At 35.7% G+C, this 17,294-nt stretch overlaps 1 protein-coding gene across 1 annotated transcript in view; it reads right to left on the minus strand.

Moving 5' to 3' along the window:
- The window catches only part of LOC145686418 (trypsin-1), an 81,921-nt gene that overhangs the window by 17,556 nt on the left and 47,071 nt on the right, over positions 1 to 17,294 (minus strand). The window contains exons 2-4 of the mRNA XM_081759711.1: positions 10,634 to 10,757; positions 6,478 to 6,640; positions 2,144 to 2,352 (exon numbers count right to left, since the gene is read on the minus strand). Of these exons, the coding sequence (XP_081615837.1) occupies positions 2,144 to 2,352; positions 6,478 to 6,640; positions 10,634 to 10,757 (496 nt within the window). The remainder of the gene's footprint in view (positions 1 to 2,143; positions 2,353 to 6,477; positions 6,641 to 10,633; positions 10,758 to 17,294) is intronic.

Raw genomic sequence — 17,294 nt, forward strand, 5'->3', positions numbered from 1 at the left:
AACCCGCAAATTTTGTTTTGCATTATAACGTATTTTTCGAATGGCGTTGTCCGCACACTACAACGAAAATTTCAGGGAGAGTTCGTTACAGATATTTAAAGTATTGTAAACATAGGCTAAAATAACAAATATTATACAAAATTTATAGCTCCAGAAAACGGTATGAACTTGGTTAAAACAGAAGGTTTAAAGTTTTATTTATCACATTTTTCATATGCCTACCCTTTCTTACTAGCTGATACACACCTTTAAAAAATGTGCTTGACCGACAGGAAACTGGAATGTGCCATATAGACACAGGAGTAAAAGTAGTAAATGTAACTTTGTTTTAAACTGAACGTGAAAGTACACACACACATTTATTGTTTTATTTTTTTGTAGTTAACATCCCACGATTATGTACCGAGGCTTAGGGAGAGGATGATGATAATGAAAGAAATGGAGGAATTAAGAAAGAGGGAGAAAAGGAAGAATTCCAAGTAAACCCACGCAGACTGTGGGTCCATCACAAAACCCACTTGACGCGAGACTGGATCGAACTAGGGACCTATAAGCACCAGGGATGAGCGCTTTAGCACTGAGCCTCCCGAGGCTCATGCACACAAATTCACAATCTGAGCATTGCAATAATTTTATTGTAATTGTTCATTTATTGCTGTTGTGTTTTGTGTGTACTGTGATGAAAGAGCAGTAAAGTGTGAACAAATTTAAAAGCATGTATTGCTTTTTAAGGGGACATTTCAGTAGAACTTGGGCGATTGCATCATGATCTACGGATAACTGGCCACCGCTTCTTATTCTAAAGTTTTGAACAAGTTAAACTATAATCATATTTTGCAAAACTCGAAATTTGTAGGTGAAACTTCCTGAGTTGTCTGCAACAATCGCAGCGCTGTTTAAACAGTGATGTAATTTATATGACGTATGTTACACATAATATATTGCATGGCAGATGTGTGTGTCGAGTGTTTATTTTCGTTTGTTCGTTTTGGGCTAGGTAAGTTACCCTACCCTTTTGACAGCCTTACATTTATGGCCGATCTTTACACTGAATTGTCAGATACTTGTAACAGTGCCAAAATGCTTAGGTTGTTCCCGCTAACAAAGAGCCTTTCGCTCTACCCTCCCTCCCCCCGGAGAAAGGTAGTGGACTAAATTCATCGAACTCGACAGCTCTAGTATTCAAATTACCAGACTATAGATCGCTACCTCGTGTTTCCCAGTTCTGCCTACTGGCAAAAGGAGCCTCGCTAGCGAGTAGAAACCTACCATGGTATGCAAGGTATCCAAATGTTATAAGACAAGCTCACCCCTCCCTTGTAGTGCAAGATATCCAAGTTACCGAATCTCATGTTATGAGCATAGCCTGGCATAGCCCAACCGAAACTAGGAAATCCGAGCTGGCCTGTGGAGATTTGAATCCGGGCTTCGCCTACCTACTTGTCATTCAACATCTCCAAGACGTACAATGCAGGGGTCAAACTTCCACCTCTTAGACGCAGGAACACGCTTCACCGGACAATTTGACAGGTATCCCGAGGATTTCCCTTCCCCGGTAGTTACAGGGCTCTTCAAGACAAAAGGTCCAATCAAAAGTTTGATCAAGAATTACAGAAAAAAGATTAAACTATCATTTAAAATATAGTACAGAACAAAGTAATTACGTAACACTTGCTTTGTTAGCTTGTGAATAAGATGACTAATATGTGCAGTTTACTGAATATTAAAGAAAAATTTTATCCCCTTACTAACAAGCTCCAAAACTTACGAGTAAGAACTCTGATGAAACATTCCCGCAGAGGAAAGAGCTACCACCAGATCTTACTTTTTATCTATTCAATGTAATCAAAATAGTTATTACCTTCAACTCAAGATAGTTTTGTTTTTTTGTACCATTTTCCGATTGCTCTGAAGAAAATACCCGAGAAAATATCAACAAACTAAATTTTGCAAAGAGACTTATTCCTAAGAGTGAAACATTAATTGTCGATAAAATTCGATTTGTTTCACGTATCTTAACGTGGCTGGTAAAAACAAATACCTGTCAAATACTAGATATAGTTTAGAAATAATCCTAATATCCACATTACTATTGGAATATTCTCGTTTACAAAAATCGCTAATGAACGAACCTGTAGCTCACCTGGTTTCGGTAAGCATATCGGCCGAACCCTTTTGGTAAAGTTGAGAGGCTTTCTCAATTTTAGGAGAGCTATGTCATGATTGTAAGAATTGATATCAAAATTCTTGTGGCGGATAATTGTAGCAACTCCTCTGGAAACGGTAGGAACTTCAGTGTTGGAGAATTGGTCATGATCACCTAGCACCACACGAATTCTCGATCTTTTCAACCTGAAACAAGAAGTATATTTGTTTCAATTGCATATAGAGAAATTACTACACACAATTTCAGAAAATTTACATACCCCCATGTAAACACATCCTGAAGAATCATTTATGAACTAAAATTTGTAATTTGAAGTTTGGGTAGTTATACTACGCATTAATTATTCTCAATTTGGAAATGCCTGATACTGAACAACAAGCGAAATTTTGCTTGAAACTTGATAAAAGTCGAACGCAAAAAGTAACTGTAATGATAAATTTAATGTCGTACAAAATATTTAAGGTGTTTCAAATACTATTAGGAAAATGTTCGATATTACACACATTTAAATTGACTATCACTTGTATATGTTTCACGAACTAACTAACTAACTCTATGGCCTATGGAACCCGGAGGTTCAGTGCCGCGTTCACAAAAGCTCTCCACTGACTTCTATTCTTAGCTAATTCACGAAACAATGAGTAATTTGTTTGAAATTATTCTTGGAGAAAACAGAGATCAAACAATACTATGAAGCCGTTGGACCAGTTAATGCAAACGATACCTGTACATGTTAGTACATAATGGTTCATATACTATGATAAATTTGTACCGTAGTTTGTTCTTTTCGTCTTCAATAATGACCAGTATCAAGTGTATAGATTGTGAAGAAACAATCAAGACACAGCACAGAATTTCTCTTTCTTCCAGAAACTGAAGTATGTTTGACTCAATTCACTACTTAAAAAACAAAAATCTAGTATTTCCGGAAGAGGAGAAAGTCAATGCTTTGAGGAGTTACATCTAACACGGGAACATGATTCATTCGTTTCAAAGAGGTCTAATAGCAAACACCTCAAAGGAGACGATAAAAAATGCCAGGTACGAGGACAGGTATTTTTTTATAGGCAAATTCTCGGAACTATAACAATCAACGCTGTTCTTTGAGGCAAATGCAAGTCCTTACAGTGAAATCTTTATTTATTAGGATCATACAAATGGAACTTATAATTTTGTAATGTTGACACGACCGTTACTCCACACCATAACTTTCGAACGAAAGTGAATTTCTAATTTGTATTTTTTTCTTTTTTCTTTACAATAGAGCGATTATCTGGACGAGTTCGTTAATAGAGTCAATTTGTTAACATCTTAATGAGTAACGGTGACGTAAGTCTGTCTGTTGTTCCACACGCAAACACATGAGCAAAAGCAAATTTTTAAATTCTATTTTTTTGTGCAATAGATGGGTCGAGCGATTAATCTTGACTGGATTCGTTAATGGAGTTAATCCATTAATATATTCACGGGTAGGCCGCGGTGGCTCAGTGGTAGAACGTTCACCTCTGGTGCATTGGGTCCTTTGGTTCGATCGCAGCTCGTGCCAAGTGAACTTTGTAGTGGACAAACACCATATGCGTGGGCATTCTCGAGGTTCTCCCGTTTCCTCCCATTTCCTTCATTCCACCATTCCTTTTGTTTCTCAACGTCTCCTCTAGCATAGCGGGCATAAACGTGGGACGTAAAACTTAAAGATTTTATTTTATTTATATTCACGTGTAACATTGACTAACGATAGCTGTCCATATCCCATCTTCTACTGTTGAAACAAAAGTAGTATTCCATATCGCGCCGTTAGGTGGCAGCAATTATCTCAATTCGTTTTTCTTCTACCAGATGAAATTGAATTTTTTAGTGTGTGTGATCCTTTTGACTGTCCACCAGAGTTCATTTATTTATATTTTCGTCCAATACCCCGTCACCAGCAAGTGGATCGAGGATAACATAAAATCCTAAGCATATATATTAATTACAGATTATCCTTCCACGATTCACTTTATTATAAACATTTAATTTTGCCGCCTCCTTGAGTCTAAAAGGCAAAACCGTGGGACATGAAACTCAAATAAATAAAGATCAGGAATAAACAGAAATAAGAATATAAGAATGATATCAGGTTAGGCACAAAATCTTCCTAATAAACATACACATTTTCTAAAGTATTAACATAATACTCAAAAATTGTTAATTTATTTCTGTTTCGTGGTATAAAATCAATTATTAAAACACTCATGCTTTCTGAAAGTTTCAAAATATAATTTTGTAAATTCACAGATCAAAAAGATTCTTAATGGTTTACGCTTTAATATTTCACAAATACTGTTAATTGCAAGTTAACATATATTGTTCAGAAATTTCTATACTATAATACTTTACTAAGTAGCACAGAATCTGTTTTATTAATGAAAAGAAGTAGTCGAGAAAAAGATTCGTCCATAACAGAATTAGAACCCATGTTCAGGAACTACATTTGCAATAATCAACTCAACATTTTACATAACACCGAGCCACATTGGTTTGTATATTCTTTTATGTAGATAAGAGTGGAGCAAAAAGTAAAGCCTCACTCGCTATAATTTTGTTTCCATTGCAGCTTCTGAACTGAGGTAACTTTACTATTAGTCTTTTCTTTTTCAGATTGACTAATACAGTAAGAACCATGGATCTGAAGTTAGCTGAAGCTGAAGCTGAAGCGTTGAGTGAAGAAGTTTCGAAACTGAGATACAAAAATTGCAGATAAACTGAGAATTGGCCGGCCGACATCATCAGTCACAAACACAAATAAAAAACGTGCTGATGAATTCATTCGAGGAGACAGGCATATTAAGTTCAGAATGTTGCTGATAAATTGAACGTCTCGTATGGCTCTACCCAAGGAATAATTGCTGACTTGGGGTATTCAAAGTTCGTGCTAGATGGGTTCTCAAACAGCTATAAGATCATGGGTTAAAAAGTAAGCCCATGAATTTTTCCAAAATGATTTTCAAGGCTGAGTTCGACGATTGCGCAAATGTGTTCAAAATCATGGGGACTATATTGAACGATAGTTTTCTGTAGATTACAGTTCAGGCTATGATATGTAATACCTTTTGCTGTTATATGTTCAGTAATATATTTTTTACTGAAGGCACAAGAGGCATATTTTCATAGTGTTTAGTTAAAGTAGTTTTCATTTCGTCTCTACGGGCAGCCGTTCATTGAACAGAGGGTAGGACATCCGAGCCGAGGTTCCGTACTATGAGCAATGCAACAAAGCCTGGTGCCGTATATTGCTGGAATATGTCATAGACATTGGCATCTCAAACTCTGTGAGTGAGGAAGACGGTCAATGCACTCAGGGCTCTCTCTCCTCATCCTGTGCTACTTCCCTCCAAGAGCGCCGATCCTGGAGGGCCGAGGGAGCCCGGGCCCCCCAAAGCTCATGTGGGATCCCCTATTGTATTTGTAAATATACAATATTTGGCATAATTTGAATGCAATTTGTCTTAAAATCTTCATATTATATTTACCTCCTGCATCTGAATGTCCCCTCCCCAAATTTACAGAGAAATTGGCGTCCTTGCCTCCCTCTGCATTGTTTTGGCTTTCCTGCCTCTGCCTAACGTGCAATTGGCCCAAGAGTAGCTGCTTTCACGTAAAGAGAACGTTCATAACTAGATAAAAGTATTGCTACGTATGTTATGCAGACATAATTGAGTAGCAACTGATTGTAAAATTAACCTTCAACAACCGAAATACAAAGTTATTTACTTGTATATTGTGTAAGTACTGAGAATTATCAGTCTTTAAGGCAAAGTTCTGTTCTTCGAATTTTTTTTCTTTGAATTGTTCGTGCTTAAACGGTGTTTAAAATTACCAAAGCTACATTCTACTAATGAAGTAAATAAACTTCTCCCCATTAAGCGAGATTACAAGATCCAATCTACTTAAATCTTTCAATTTTCCGCCATGTACGTGAATTGATCAGTTACAACCTTCTTGTGTCTAAGATTGGGGTACAAATTTACTAAATGCACGTGTAGGAATGCTGTTGAGTTGTTTGAAGAACTAACAAATTGCCCTCAGATAACTTAAAAGATCGTTAACTGATCATTAAAAGATCCCTACATTTTGGCACCCAATTAAAGGAGACAAGTTTTGTCTTTATACTAGTTTCGTTCATACAATAATAAAAAATCGTTTTAGCTTAAAATGGTATTGAGCTGTGTTTAAAAATCTTCAAAAATAATGAAATTACAATGAAAACTAACAACTTTAACTGTAAAAAAAAAATAAAATAAAAAACTATATATAAAAATACTTATCCTTACCTCCGTACACAATGTGCTGCTGTAAGCACATAGTCTGCGTTGACAAGACTTCCACCACAGTGGAACTGATTATCATAGACAAGTCTTGCTACCCATGGATAACGATTAATTCCAGTTGGACGCCCTCCAACAATTCTAATTTCTTGATTTGCTGTTCCACAATCTGTGAAAAGGGACAGCTAAATTTAATGCAATTGTAGTATAATATAAATTGAATATTATGACAGGCTAATCAGTAAAGCCTTAAAAAGCTCTAGCTGATATTCATACTTTGTGGGGTTCACAGGGGTATAACCACGAGAGCCAACTGGGCCAGCCCCCCCCAAATGACTAACTTTTAAAACATCGTAAGATTACCTCCCTCCAGTGATTTAAAAGTAACAAAGTTTATATATAATTAATAATTTACAGTAAATTATTTACCGATCAAGAAACAGTATGGTATTTCTTCCGTGTAAGGAATGATCAAATGCACAGCTTGCTATTACATCTGCTACAATCGATTGATCTAGTGCTTCTATGCAGATCATGTTCAATATGAAGCATGAAAATATTTTATATATGCCTATTTTAAAGTGATTGTCAATCTATACCAATACGAGAATTTGTATCGTGAACGGAAACGTGACCACTGAAGTTAATTTAAAAAAGGGATGTGTCAAATTCATTTGATTTTAAACAATGCCATAAAACAATGGTCCTAAACTGATTTGTAAGTTTGTAACAATGATCCTAAACCTAAATATTTTTATATGCTGTAACTACTGTTTTAAATAAACATATTTTTTGACAGATGGAAAATTAAGTGAAAATCTACGTTTTTATTCAGTTTTTCAGTTTGGATTTCATTATTCACTTTTTTGTTACTTGGTGTGACACAGGAAGTGAGATAAAGCTATTAATAAAATAATTATGATGTCACGAATAATAAATAAATATTTTTGTCGAGGAATCATAAAGAAATTAAGTGAAATTTCAAAGAAAATCAGTCTTATGTAGATAGATTCTGTGTATAAAGGCTTAAATTGAAAGTTATGCAGAAAGGTATAACGTTTGGTCCAGGGCAGTAGTTTTTGGTTAAGCACAGTTAAAAAAAAAAAAAAAAAAAAAATCAGTTTCTTCGGGCCTCAGAATCACTAGCTGTAACACTTTTTTCTTTTTTTCTTTTTCTTTTTCTTTTTTTTGGCTTCGTACATTGTAGCTGCCCCCCTCAAAAACGACGGGCTTTTCCTAGATATACCTGCTGGCTACGCCCCTGGGGGTTCATTACAAAGAAATTAAAAATGGATTAATTAACTTACAAATTACATTCTTTTGTTTGTGCCATTGCAGGCGTCTTACTAGCAGAAGATGGCCTTGATGTGCAGCGCATTTAGATCCTGATGATCTCTGGAGAACAAAGCACCAGCGTGATTGCACATGATTTTAACCGCTGTCATCCGGAAAGGACTCCCATCAGCAATGGTACTCTGTTTAAAATGGTGAAGAAATTCCAAGAAACCCGATCTGTGGCAAATCGACTCAAAACTGCTAGATTACGCTGGGCGACAGATGAAGCAACAACTATAGCAATGCTAATATCATCCAGTAAAAGTCTCAAGAGAAGCACGCGTAGTGTGGCCCATGAAAATGGTGTTAGTCGTACCCTAATCACGTGCATTATGTCAGTGAATTCGTGGCATCCTTATAAACTGCAACTTCACCAATACCTTACAGGAGATAAACCAGATCGTCGTCTAGAATTTACTCAATAGGTCACAGAGCAGCTACAACAAAACACCATACCATTGTGGTGGTTGTTTTGCAACGTTTACCAGTTATTAGTGTTTTAACACTTTTGGATCACTCTTTATAATGCTGTAATTCTGGTGCTTAAAAAAAAAAAAAAAAAAAAAAACAGACTCAAGTTTTATGTAGTATACTGGAATGTCGCGTTGGTAGTTCAGACCAAAATGGTCTGTAGTTAACATTGTCAAAAATGATTATCACAAGTAAGCAAGCTCGAGTTTGGTGGTATGCAGAGGCAAATCATTCATTCAAATGGAACGTAACTTTCGCTGTGCTTTCAACAGAGACGTTTCCTCACTGAAAACAATTAAGAAGTAACATGATCAGTTTCTGGCAGGTATAAGTGTTTTGTCTAGGAAGAGATCTTGCATCTCTGAATAGATTAGGAAAAAGGTTACAAGATCGTAAAATAACAAAATAAAATTTAAGAAACAACAACTTTGGACATAAATCGTATTATGGAGTTTGAAGATACTTATTCTGCCTTCAGTCACTCACTCATGTCTAAATAAATGAATGAATAAATAAGAGATTCAGGGTGTTCTATTGGAAGATACAGATTGATTTTGATATGATTTATGGTAGGCAATTGCTTGAAGAAGTCTAAAAAATGTACAGAGTAATTCAGATTGAAAGTATTTCTGCTAAAAATTCCAGATTCATTTTGGGCCTAGAGGGAATGAGTTGGTTTGACTTCTTCCGGATTTGGATTCAGCGAGAATGTTTTACCTTCTCTCGACTCTCGACTTACAGGTTTCATTGTCTGTCGGTTTCTCTCACTATTTTCAGCTGTTTCACCAGAGTTAGAATTTTTCTCTCTTCGAATAGGTTTGACGTAGTATGTCCTGAATTTCAGAAAGTGTTGCCTTTTGCGATATTCATCAGAAGTTATACGAAAGGTACGTTGACCTTGTTTTATAAAATCTATTAAAGTCAAGGAAAACAAGTGAATTGTCTACCCCTTGTGGATTATAATTCTGTATAATGTTAAACATCTGTTGTCAGTTCTTTTTCCAATTACCGCATATGAATGATTTGACCATGGAACTTAAAAGAAATTTGTTTCACGAAATTAAAAAAAAAAAAAAAAAAAAAAGATCTGTTCGAACTCCCCGATGAAACAGTTGATGGTTCGTGAAGTTCTTCATCGGCACTTACACACACCGATGGTTCTGAACGGCGTGACAAACATCTTGGCATTTGAAGGTGGCGCTCCAAGTTCCTTTTAAATGCTGCTAGCAAATGCGAGGCCTTTGGTATTGCCACGTTTATTTTGTATATATCCACGTCTATCCCCTGTCACCTGATCGCGCTGTATTTCCTCTGCTTATTCATAGCCACACCCCTTTACCACTTCGCAACGACGCATCAGAGCTTGCGTTTTATTCGTTTAGCTGAAATGCCAAGATGTTTGTCACAAGCTTTAGAACACACAGTTGACGACGAAACCCTCCTCTTGCGCATGATGGCCTTCGAGGAGACCAACTACCACTCCCAGGCACGTCAATCAATATAACGATATGATTAGAAAATGAGAAAAGCCAATTGTAGTAGCGGAACAGGTGCTCGATAGTCCTAAAATGAACGCATCGAGTGACAGCCCACACACTATAAGGGCTCGTCCATTTCTCTTCGCAGAAGACAGCATCAGGAAACGTACAGCAAGGTATACTTGAGCACTTAGTCGTGCCATATATAGGAAGCATGAAGCGCCTTCATCAATACGAGGTGCCACAAGGATCCATTACGTATGTAAATTGTTAAATTATGTGAACTATTGTAAATTACGTGAAAAATCAAAGACTCTCCCAAGAAAAATCAACGACTTTCCCAAACATACTTTATGTTACACAACATTTAGTAATTCCTAAGCATAAATCTCTTTAAACAACATGCAAAAATTATAACCGAAACCATCACTGCTACATTACATACTCTATTTAATTACTTATGTTTTGGTCGGCAATCATAGTTCATGTCCTGGGAGATATAACGCCAGTTAAAGTTTTACTTTTTCTTTATCATTTACTGTTTATTTCTGCTAGCTATAGACATTTGTTCATTACATATACAATACATCTTTCTATGCCAGATACTCAATTTTTGTTATATATATATCAAATTCTGGTGTTCTTAAGGGTAACATGCACTAATAACAAGGAAAATGAAAAAGAAATAATGCATTATTTTTGCTCTTAACGAAAAAAAAAAATCTTGATATTTGAGCATTTTATTTGGAAGCAATTCTACAATAATGAACTTCGTTTTACAATTATAGGAAAATTATTAAAGTAAATAAATAATAGAATATTATTAAAATGTTCATTAAAAGCTAGAAAAAATATAAAGTTCTCGAATGCTTACTCACTACACGAACAGTTCTTCAGCGTACTAGGAGGTCTAGCAGTAGTGGTAGATGCGTTAAACAATCCATAAAACTCTTCGAAGAATAATTTCTGTGTGAAGTGGGACCGGTTAGTGCCTTGTGGATCCTATAGAAACAGAAACAATAAGTTATTATTATTATTTATGATCGTTGAAATCAACTAGTACTAATATTTCAACTTTTTCCATTAAAATACCGTACAAGATTATGTAACTACAAATAAAATACTAGTTTGTTCTTTTCATGTATTGCCATGTCTTGATTGAATTTCTCCCTAAGTCATAATAAATTAAAAAAAAAAACAGTATTTTTACATTTACTTTATTAAGAGGAGAATAAACATGCATGTTTATGGAAAAGAAGTTTTAAACTCTTCATATATTTTCACTACTTGTTCCTGTAGTAGACTACACGTAGCTTTATATGAAACTACTATTGTAAGGCTAAGTTAAACCGAAAACATTAATTTACTCCACCAATCAGCAGAAGGACATCCAGTATACGTTGTTTAGTCCATAATACTTGGGGTAAGCCTAAACAAATTTAAGAAGATATTCCTAACTCAAGAGAAGACTGAGAAGATAGTACCAAATGTCTTCAGCGTTATCTTCCTTTGCTGCAACTAGCTTCAAATTTTGGTCGGAATAATGCGTCTGGGAGTTGACGATGACGATTTCTTGATTGCTGATGAATTCTCCACTGTCCTTCAAATTGAGAAGATGTTCTTTTGACATTGTAGGATTTATTACTGTTATTAGTACTGATGACATCGGTTAAATGGTGATTGCACGGGTGAAATATTGTGGAAAGATGTATCTATGAACAATGCTTGTTATGGATGATTTGTAGATAATGTAGGTACCACCATCATTGCTACTGCGAATAAGTAATTTTGACTGTATCAGTTTCCTTCTAGCTGTTGCTCTTGTTTTTCGAATGTCATCTTGACCTCTTGAAGTATTGTTAGAGACAGCACAGATGTGGTCCAGTTTATTATTTCTTATGTGTATCTTGGAAGGTTTGCGTTATGAATCACATTTGGATTAAGTAAGTACTCGTACTTATGATGATTCTTGTGACTTCCCTTTGGCAGGTGTTGCCTTTTCTTGATTGAAGGATTGTTTCTTTAGTGTAGCTACACATCCTTTGAAGGGTGCCTTGACTTTATGATGTGCCGATTGTTCTTTGAGTAGATTGTGGTTCTGATAGTACCTGCAATTATCCTTCGAATTTGAGTTAAAAATCATCTTTTGTGAAAAGCCTAAGTCAACTTACGGTGATTTTCACCCTAAGGAACAATTACTCCCGTCAGTGAAGAAACCTTCTTTCTGCGCAGAAGTTCTTGGAAAAATTTTTTGTTGCAGGGTTTTAGATGAAATTTTCCGCATCTATAGCAGAGAGGTTTGTTTCTGCAATACTGGGTGAGATGCCTGTAATGGTAGCAGTTCCAACATGGAAAATGTCTTGGAGTACTTCTCTATTCTTGTACTGGAAATTGTTTCTTGTTAACGGTGATAGCGTCTTCAATTAACTCGATTACTTATTGAAAATTCCGAGAATATAGCCGAAGCAGTTTTGTTGGACTGTTGAGTTGAGTTGATTTTGAGTTTAACGTCCCTTTTCAGCAGCAAGGCTATATGAGACGTGGACCTACTGATTAACATGAAATCCAAACCACATGAGCTCCCGCCGAGAATCGAACCCGGGTCACCCGCTTTATTGGACTGTGGCTACATTTGATTCTATATAGTTAAATTGTAGAAGAAAACTTCTTGTGAATCTTTTCTAGATCTTTCGTATATTCTTAATATGAAATAGTAGAAGTGCTCCTGAAAGCGCATATATGAAGGTATCAATTATGATTTTGTTCGTTAATGAGACTTTAGGCTTATTTTAGTATGCACTTATTTAATATAAAATAAAATTTCTAACTTTAACTGACAGGGTTGTGCCCTTTACGCTAAAAAAAGGACAACAAGGAATAAAAGTGAATTATAATGAAATAATTGTTTAAATGAGATTGAGGAGGACACGGAAGAAGCTCGAGAAAATATACAGACACGATAATGTTCCAAAACATTTCGTTTGGTCTTGGATCGAACCAGCAACCCCTTGCACCAGAGATGAGCGCTCTACTACTGAGCCATCCTGTTTGCTTAGCGTATGTAGTGGTATTCTTCCCTGTGAAAATACATTATCACTGACTCCCATGTGGAGCAATCCTATGGCGGTTACTGACAAAATTAAGTTTTTTTCATTATTTTTCTACCTAAGTTTGTACCACATTCAGGGAGTTGAAAACGGATATTCATTTATTTTTTAGCCGCCTAGATTTTGTCGTAGCGGCCATTTTGTATAGGCGCCTGAGCGTATTTTGAACTTTTCAGAAGATTTCATTAAACGATGTAACTTTTTAGGTTTTAAATATAGTGAGTTCAAACCAAAATCATATGAAAGAAAATGGAATGGACAACATCTAAGTTCTGTGCACATTGAGACGTACCTTAGAACGTCGAGAGAAAAAGCTCTGAACATTAAAGTTGGAAACCTAGAAATGGCCATTTTGGAATGAACAATTTGAAACGAAATAAATGAGACTCACCTTCAATTGTTTGTCTACATAGAGACTAGATAGTAAACAATGTCCCAAACAAGTTTCAGATCTAAAAACTAAATACTTGATTTTTTTGGAAAATTTGGGAACATTACGAATTTTCGAAAATCGAATATTTTCACCTTCAAATATCTCAGGAAGGACACAATTGAAAACCCCAAATATTTGCACAAAATAGACAATAGTTGTGCAGTAATAAGTGGGTAAAATTGCATTACTGACACTTGAGTAGTTTCTGAGTTATAAGTTGTTTTTTTTTTCTTCACTGGGACTTAATATCATGAGCGCCATGAGACGTGGATATAAACTTTGTAGCAAGTCAAAATAGCACTACAGTAATGTTAAGTGGGTAAAGTATGCATAATTTATGAATCATATCTTGTACAAAAAACGAAATGCCTCAGATATTTCTTTTCTGCCTATAGTGCTGCTGTTAAGACATCAGTGAGGTAAACAGTTGATTAATTCGTGTACAAAGTTTGGTATTCATACTGAAAGTACGATCTGTAGGATTTATGAAATCTGTGAGTGAGAGTTTTCGGAGAACCTTAGTGATTGGCACCCACACTTTGTTATTCGTAGATAGTTTAAAATAGGTTCTTGGGCCATGCGGATGGAAAAAGTGAACAATAAGATCGTTATTTTCCTGTCTGAGTCTTCAATTCTCCCAATTCACAATTTCTCGTCGTAAATACAGGCTACGGTATCATTAGGTGCAAATGACAACATGCTATGTTCTGGAAGTACTGAAATACTGCAATCAGTAAATTTATTCGATTGTGAGTATCCAAACATCTGATTTGTGTTTGCACATCATAGAGATACAAATCTATGATATGATCTGATATTGATAATTCTTTTACAAGTAGCAAATCTCGAATTGCCTGCTGTTTGACTGCACTTCTTCTGATGAAACATGTATAAATTGTATGCCTGAGATACTATCGACACAAAACTTGTACATCTGTTCAGTTGTTAAAATAGCGAATTTCACATAATTGCAACAACTTATAACTCAGAAATTACTCGTCTCAGTGATGCAATTTTACTCACTTGTTACTGCACAACTATTGTCTATTTTGTGCAAATTTGAATTTTTTCACTTGAGTCTTTCCTGAGATATTTGATGGTGAAATTCTCGATTTTCGAAAATTCACAATATTCACAAATTTTCTAAAAAATCAAGTATATGGTTCTCAGATCTGAAACTTGTTTGGGGCGTTGTTTGCTATCTAGTCTATATGTAGACAAACAATTGAAGGTGAGTCTCATTTATTTCATTTCAAAATGTTCATTTCAAAATGGTCATTTCTATGTTTTCAACCTTAATGTTCAGAGCTTTTTCTTTCGACGTTCTAAAGTACGTCTAAATGTGCACAGAACATAAGTGTTGTCCATTCCAATTTCTTTCATATGGTTTTAGTTTGAACTCATTATCTTTAAAACTTAAAAAGTTACAGCGTTTAACGGAATCCTCTGAAAAGTGTAAAATACCCAAACGCGCTATACAAAATGGCCGCTGGCCGCTACAAACAAACCTGCGCGGCTAAAAAAAATTAATGAATACCCGTTTTCAATTCCCTGAATGTGGTATAATCTTAGATTTAAAAAAAATTAAAAACATAAATAAATAAATTTTGTCAGCAACGTTTGACCTGGATATTGGTTGATTTCATTTGGGTTGCCACTTGTGTAGTAGGTGTATTATCCTCGGGTTGCATTTAGACGAGTTCAAAATTGTCTGTGATGTCTAGATTAGTGTATTCAGTTGACAAGCATGCCTCATCTTCAGGTTTATCTTCTTTCGTCTTATGAATTCTACTCAGAGTTGATTTCAGCGTCGTATTGAGGGTTTGACTATCACATGGTTCTAATGTTCGTATTTAGAAATGCGTTAATGAAGTTAGGAGCAATTTATATCGAAAAAGGATAGCCACAACTTTCTCACAGAACTGCCGAAGCACATCACGAGAAATCAAGGTGACTGAATAATTCTCTATTATCTTGATTTCTCTCTGTGTGTTTGGACCACTTTGCTAACGGCCAATAAGCTTTTGACGATCAACAAATTTAATTATTGTAAATGGGAAAACAACTGGTGACGAAGACGGGAAATACACGTACATACGTCAACAGAAATGCAGTAATATAGACTACTGCTTAAGCTTTCCAGATTTCTTGATAGTATCTTCCATTTCAGAACTGATGATCTCCTAGATCCCAAATCTCAGCCACTAATCATAGAAATCCAAGCTAAAGTCAACATGGTACTAAAAAGAAATACTGTGCTGGAATATGCGAACACCATGGATACGAGAAAATTAGCAAAGCACACCTGGGATAATGACTCAAAAATTCATTCAAAACTCAGCAGACACTATCTCAGAGTTCTATAGACTGAAAGTAAACCCATCTTTGGATAAGGTCAACATAGAAGTACTAAACAAAATGTTAAATTATGATGTACTACATGGTGGGGAGGGAAATGAAATACGTTCCTTCGAATACTAGGTAACGTGGAAAGAGAGTTAACGCAATGAAAAATGTTTTGAATCACGGCGCGAAGCAACAATAACCTTAAAATAATTTAGGTGGAGATGATATTACAAAAGTAACCAAGTCATGACATGCTATGCTGTTAATATTGGTACATGTGTGCGACGGCTGTGGAGACCCATATTTAACAGCGTACGGTTAATTGTGCTTTGTCAACTGTTTACTATTAATTGCGGCACAGTTTGCGTCCTACGCTATTTAACCATTTCTGACAATTATGACGCCCGACATCTTTAATGAGATTTGGTTCCCATATGTTTTGTTGTTTCATGTTGGTTTCATAGTCCTCTTCTCACTTTTGGAAAAGACTAAACCCAGCATTTCCCTAACATCCGACAAGTCGTGCTGTTCCTGAGATGCTCCTAGGTCTGGTCCGTCTGGTCATCACAGTCTGTTCCGTGTCAAACTCTGATAACATCGCCGGCTTACGCACAAGTATCACACTGACTGATCTAGTAAGATCCCTGTTATCGTCTGGCGAACGGTTCTGCTGTGCCTCGCTCAGAAAGTAGCGGGTGATCACAATGTTTTGGCTGGTCAGTGTATATTTATTGTCTTCGTTTGGAAGAGGCTGAAATATAAATAGTGAACTTTTCAGTCAACTACAGAAGTTTATTTGCTTTCTGTATTTGAGAAATGAGGATATTAACCAAGTAAATGAAGCGCATTACTAATTACTTCAAATAAACGAAGGGTAGTTGATTCTGTTCAACTTCCCTGAAAAAAAAAAAAATGTTTCAAACAACATGCTCTTAGAGCAAATCACCAATCAGCAATTTGGAAACGATACCTGAAAATCTTTTCTGAAATGCCTAAACCTAAAAATCAGAATAGGAAAATTGGCAAGAGTAGACATTTAGCTGTTCAATGGATGACCGGATTACCAGCTTCAGAAACTGTATTCAAGATTTTAAGTTGTCCTTATTCACGTTACTATAAGGTACCTAGTTATTCATGCTTGGTTAATAACTTGAAATCTACACCGACTTCTAAGCTCATCATATGTGACAACCTACCTCAAACGGACTCTGAAGAGGATACGGTTAACGAACGAATTAGATTTTCTATCAGTGAAGAGAACTAATATTTGCAGGTTATTGTATAATGCTTGAAGTTAATTTTATGTTTTAAGGGGGTCAAATTATAGAAACTTAATGCTATGTTATACACTTTACACACGGTAAAGTTAAGTCCTCGTGAACATTCGATTTTGATATAGTTCTTCTACGGATTCCGCGCATATTTAAATGTTCAAACTTTGATAATTTCAGCTATGTTACAGTTAGAATATTCACAAATCCATCAAACGAAAGGAAGGTAATTTTTCTTTCTTTTTGTTTGAATTATTGTTTCATAAAATTGTACTTGTTACGGATATTATAGATAAAATAGAACTTAAAGAACATTCGGGAGCAGGTCAAAACTCCCACAACCAAAACTCGCACACTCGAAAAATGTCAAAACGCCCACACA

This window comes from Thermobia domestica, chromosome 5, assembly GCF_964235325.1.
Source record: "Thermobia domestica chromosome 5, izTheDome1.hap1.1, whole genome shotgun sequence".
Lineage (NCBI taxonomy): Eukaryota > Metazoa > Arthropoda > Insecta > Zygentoma > Lepismatidae > Thermobia > Thermobia domestica.